General features: G+C 39.7%; 1 protein-coding gene across 1 annotated transcript; it reads left to right on the top strand.

Moving 5' to 3' along the window:
* The first annotated feature begins 454 nt into the window (after window positions 1–454).
* LOC116101403 (prostatic steroid-binding protein C2-like) lies at window positions 455–4,197 on the top strand. Its single transcript, XM_031384980.1, has 3 exons — window positions 455–509; window positions 2,232–2,422; window positions 4,114–4,197. Exons 1-3 carry the CDS (start codon window positions 455–457, stop codon window positions 4,195–4,197), a joined length of 330 nt encoding a protein of 109 aa, XP_031240840.1.
* Window positions 4,198–5,311: the final 1,114 nt, after the last annotated feature.

Here is a 5,311-nt window from a genome sequence, read left to right on the forward strand (position 1 = left end):
GGAGGGAGGAAGGGAAGGAGGGAGGGAGGGAGGGTGAATAAAAGGAAAGAAGGATAGTATATTTAAGGTCAAAACATCTAATTACTTACTATAAGGTCCATTGGATCCCATTGAAATCTGCTTCTGCTTTATAATCTACTGAAAAAAGAGCCAGAAATTAGCCACACATGGAAATGAACTAAACCATTAACTTACAAATGAAACATAATTTGATCCATATTAACTGAATATTTACTTAATTTCTGTTTTCTCAATGTTATATTGATGGAAATTACAAATAATGTCTCTTCTAAAAGTTGTGTCTACTGTTGTCATATTAATAGTTACAAGCTTTGTGAGCTTGCCTGAGGCAAGACCAGTAAGCCTCACCATGTATAAATATTCCTGGCCTTTACAGGCTTTGGGAGAGTCCATTTGCTCACCACTTGCTAAGTCTAAAAGCAAACTGAGCACCATGAGGCTGAGCCTGTGTCTTCTACTGATCATTCTGGTGGTTTGTTGCTATGAAGGTGAGCATTATTTATGATTAATCCAGCCACGGCTCCCGGTAAGTTCTCCCCTTTGAACACTTGGTAAGTTTCTGTGCCATAGGTTGGAGTTAGGAAAAGACCAATATTCTAAAATTTTCCCCAACCTCTTTTATTAGCTCTCCAAAAGAACACAAACTCCAGATACATTTAACTAATTTTCTCCTGCTTTATGAAGCTTTGAGGGGGCTGAGGATATGGAAACAACCAAAAAGAATATTAGGAACAAAGTTTAGGAAATAATGCTTATTAAAGGGACACTATTCGTTGTATTATTTTTCACTTTCTTGTATTGAAAACTGACTTGAAAAAGCTCTCCATTCCCAATAGTCAATGTTCTCTGAATCTGTGAATAATAAATTTTCAAATCTTTCAACTAGATGCTGAGGATAAGCAAACCTGCGAAGCCTGATCAGTTTCTTGGGATTCTCCCAATAATGGTGATAGAAATGGTGTAGTAATCACCAGTAAGATGTTTGCTTTTCTTAAATTAATAAATTTTTCACAAACAATCCATTTGCAGAACATTCCTCCATACTCAGTACCTTAAAAATTAACTAAGTCTCACAGGCAATTATTCTCTGTTTCTTTTCTGCATCTCCTCCTGCCTGCCTAGCTACCCCTCATCCTATAGCTTACAACATTTCCCTACAGCCTGATGGACTCTGTTTAAGGCTCATATCAGATACTGTTCAAGCACCTCCTGGGTATGATATTTACATGTCCTTGCGAAAACTGGGTCTGGTGGCACATCCCTATGATCCAAGCTAGATTACGTTAAATGTGAAGAACTTGGGTCTGAGTCTAGTGCAGGCCACTGCTGGAAAATTATTAAGAGCAGTGAAGGGAATGTGGAACCTAGATTAGAAAAGACAATTTCTTCAGTTCTTATGTGGACAATCATCATACATCTTTACAATCCATACGGTGGGTGTTAATTTGCCCTGTCAACCTGCCTAGAAGTGAATCTAAGCATTACTGTGCAAAACCAAAACTTTTCCTAGGTTCTCAGATGTGCCTGAGTGTGATTCAAAACTGATCAATTCATATACCTTTTTACCTTGAAATATACCTGATACTATGACCTAATTGTCAATTTCAAATTGTCACCTCTCTACACATAAGGAATCTACTCACTTTTTACTTTTCCTATCTCTTACAAAATTCTGATATTCATATCTAGTTGGCTGACAAAAAAAATGCCTATTTTCAACTGTCCAAGAATCATAAAAATGCTACTGGATATGAAGTTAAACCTAAAACTTTTAATGCTAAAGGAGAAAATCTCAGGAAGCCATAGACGATTGTAGCATCATGGATGTGGACTAAAATACAGACACAGAAAGATTCAGCAATGCTGTTCCATCAGTCACTTGCTGTGTGAGCTTCAGGATTTCATACAGGAACATTAGGGGGCACAATATCCTCCATATCCTGTCCAGTCTGCAGTCTCAAGTCAGAGAAATCCAGGCAAAAAATTAAAAATAAAAAGTAGCCATTGGGGCCTTTAATACCAGCACTTGGGAGGCGGAGGAAGGTGGATCTCTGTCCGTTTGAGTCTCAAGGTTAGAAGGGTCAACAAAGTGAGTTCCAGGACAGTCAGTGCTACATAAAGAAACCATATCTAGAAAAAAAAAAAGCAAAACAAAACAAAAAAGTTATTTTGATTAACTAACTTTCACTCTTTCTGCTTACACCTTCCAGCTAACGCTGGGCAGGTCTGTCCAGCTGTTGCGAATGAAACCCTAAGCTTCCTACTAAGCAGTGAGAAAGAGCTGGAGGAAGAACTTGAGGACTACGATGCATCTCCAGAGGCTGTTGAAGCAATGCTGACAGTGAAGAGATGTATAGAGAAGATAATATATGGAGAAAGATTTGCAATGGGAATAACACTGGTATGTTCATATTGCTTTACACTCTCAGAAGGCCACAAACAAAGCTGATGTGACATTCTCCTGAGAACACATGGATGGGGAGAGCTACAGGACATCAGTGATAGGTTGGTTCAGGAATACACTGCTGATCTGAGTTTATTTGTAAACAGTGCCTAGGATAGTTACCTCATTCTACAGTTTTATCCTAGATGCAACACTCTTGTGGCATCCTAACAAGGGCAAATAGGGTCCTACAAAAGTAGGTTTTAGTTTTTTGAGTCAGGGTTTCTCTGTATAGCCCTGGCTGTCCTGGAGCTCACTTTTTTTTTTCTTTTTTGAGCTCACTTTGTAGACCAGGCTGGCCTTGAACTCAGAAATCCACCTGCCTCTGCCTCCCAAGTGCTGGGATTAAAGGCGTATGCCACCACCGCCTGGCCAAAAGTAGGTTTTATAGCTAACTCTATTATCAATCTGCTGGGGACTTTGAAGAAGTTTATATCAGCACACTGAATAGACATTATCTCCTTTGAAATCCATGGGGGATTTTGGTAAATGAAAAACACACAGATGATAGAAAGGAACCTGGAGACAACCTCCTTAAGATCAAAATATGTTTGTTTTTTTCATGACAGGGTTTCTCTATGTAGCCCTGGTTGTCCTGGAATTCACTCTGTAGACCAGGCTGGACTCAAACTCAGAAATCCGCCTGCCTCTGCCTCCCAAGTGCTAGGATTAAAGGCATGAGCCACCAGGATCCTGATTTATCTGTCTCCTGAGAGGCTGTGACAGTACCCGACAAATACAGAAGTAGAGGCTCACAGCCATCCATTGAACTGAGCACAGGGTCCCCAGTGAAGGAGCTGAAGAAAGGACCCAAGGAGCTGAAGGGTTTGTAGCCCCTTAGAACGAACAACAATAAGAACTAACTAGTACCCTCAGAGCGCCCAGGGACTAAAACACCAACCAAAGAGTACACATGGTGGGTCTCATGGCTCCAGCAGCATATGTATAGCAGAGGATGGCCAAGTCAGTCATCAGTGGGAGGAGAGGCCCTTGGCCCTGTGAAGGTTCTATGCCCCAGTGTAGGGAAATGCCAGGGCCAGTAAGCAGGAGGGGCTGGGGTGGTGAGCAGGGGGGCGGGGGGAACAGGGGTTTGTTTTAGTTTTTGTTTTATTTTATTTTATTTTTGGAGGGGAACCTGGGAAAGGAGATATTGTAAATAAAGAAAACATCTAATAAAAAAAATGTTGCTTTATGAAAAAAAAAGATCAAAATATGGGGTAGGATATGTTTCTCTGTCAAATTTGCTCCCACTGCCAGGATCCTGAGAACCCCCTGTTTCCATTACTTCATACTCACTTCTGCCCTGGATCTACCCTAGTTGTCGAACTGGAAGGAAAGTAGAGGCCACAATTTTAAACCATCTAAAGAAGTTATGTCTGGGGAGCTGCGACCCATACTGTCCCCTCCTCATCATAGAGAACTAGAGACCTGAGCGATGCTGTTGAACCCACCCACACTGTGGTAGCCTGAATTTGGAAATAGCTTCCATTAATATGCATTATTTGACTTTACTTCCCTGAACACACTTTGTGGTTTTCTTTTCATCTTTCCGCAGTGCCCTACATGGACTCTTAGTTTGTTACCATTTCTTCTCCAAGAGCTGCCTGACTCACCTCACCTTTCTTCTCTTGCTTTCTGTTTATTTGTAGGTAAAAGTTTTATTGATGTGTGATCTTCAAACATGGTTGCAAGTGGAATTTCCTGGTAACGCTTGGGATTTAACACTAAACTGACTATTGCTGCTCAATGTGAAGGTTTCAACATCTTGCACTAATAAATTATTCTCCTTGCATTTTAATACCTGTCTGTTGTTATCCTAAGTCTTGTGTCTTACACTGAATTAGTTTTGATTTTTAAAAATGCATTTTCAGTGATGGTAATAAGTTGCAGAGATCATCTCTATCAACATGACTATCAAGTCTGAGGTTCAGGTATCAGAAACACTGTCCCGAAAGTGAGTTTGCCATTTCTGTGAGACCATAAAGGAAAATGATCAAGGATGACAACATACATTGGTCTCTTCTGTGCCCACTATACTAAACTGTCTTATTACTACCCCAGTCACAGCCTAAGTACTCCAACTGAGTACTTACCATTCAATCTATGGCAGTACTTAGAACAAGTTCCATATGCTAAAAGAAAAGTCCTGGTTGCCATAAGCTTCATTGCAATAGATTTACCATATTTTCCATTCCTTGCATGAAATGCAGAGCAATCTCTCAATAATTCAAATATGTAATCTTGTGTGCTAATCAAAATCATATATTCATTTATAATTAATGGCTTTCACTATGGCTTTCTGAATATTTCCACATTTTCTGCCCCAGTAAAGCAATCATGGCTTTGTACCATGTCAGAGCACAGGAGAAAATGAAAGAAAAAGGAAAAGAGGGGGGGTTACCTATGCCTACTGCTTACTGTTCTATATGTGGCCCATATCCTCCAGTCTGATGGGAGGCCTCCTTTAAAAAAGAGTATGAACATGCTTTAGATGTTCAGGTTACAAACATTTCTGCCACTTATGGTTGAGCAAGTAAAGAAAGAAAAGCAAAAACTCTTACAAGATAGTAATACAATCACCAGCCACAAAAATAGTATATAACAGCATAAATGTTTCAATAAAACTGATGTCACAATCACATTACATCTAATGGGAAAGAAATTAAGATAGAATGTCTCATGAAAAAGAATGGTAGATCTTACAACCATTGTGTGTAACACAGAACTCAAAACTTAAGGAGACAATTGAAAAACAGAACTAAATTTTAAAAAGCCAGGATAGGAGTTAGAGAAAGAACCAATGGAGCTGAGGGGTTTGCAGCCCCTTAGGATGAACAACAATATGAA

This window comes from Mastomys coucha, unplaced genomic scaffold (assembly GCF_008632895.1).
Source record: "Mastomys coucha isolate ucsf_1 unplaced genomic scaffold, UCSF_Mcou_1 pScaffold21, whole genome shotgun sequence".
Taxonomy (NCBI): Eukaryota; Metazoa; Chordata; class Mammalia; order Rodentia; family Muridae; genus Mastomys; species Mastomys coucha.

What these genes read in the sequence shown, in the direction of transcription:
- LOC116101403 (XM_031384980.1), top strand. Translation starts at nt 455, where the DNA reads ATGAGGCTGAGCCTGTGTCTTCTACTGATCATTCTGGTGGTTTGTTGC. An exon ending in GGTGGTTTGTTGCTATGAAG is followed by an intron (nt 510 to 2,231) that starts GTGAGCATTATT and finishes TACACCTTCCAG; the next exon opens with CTAACGCTGGGCAGGTCTGT. An exon ending in TTGCAATGGGAATAACACTG is followed by an intron (nt 2,423 to 4,113) that starts GTATGTTCATAT and finishes GTTTATTTGTAG; the next exon opens with GTAAAAGTTTTATTGATGTG.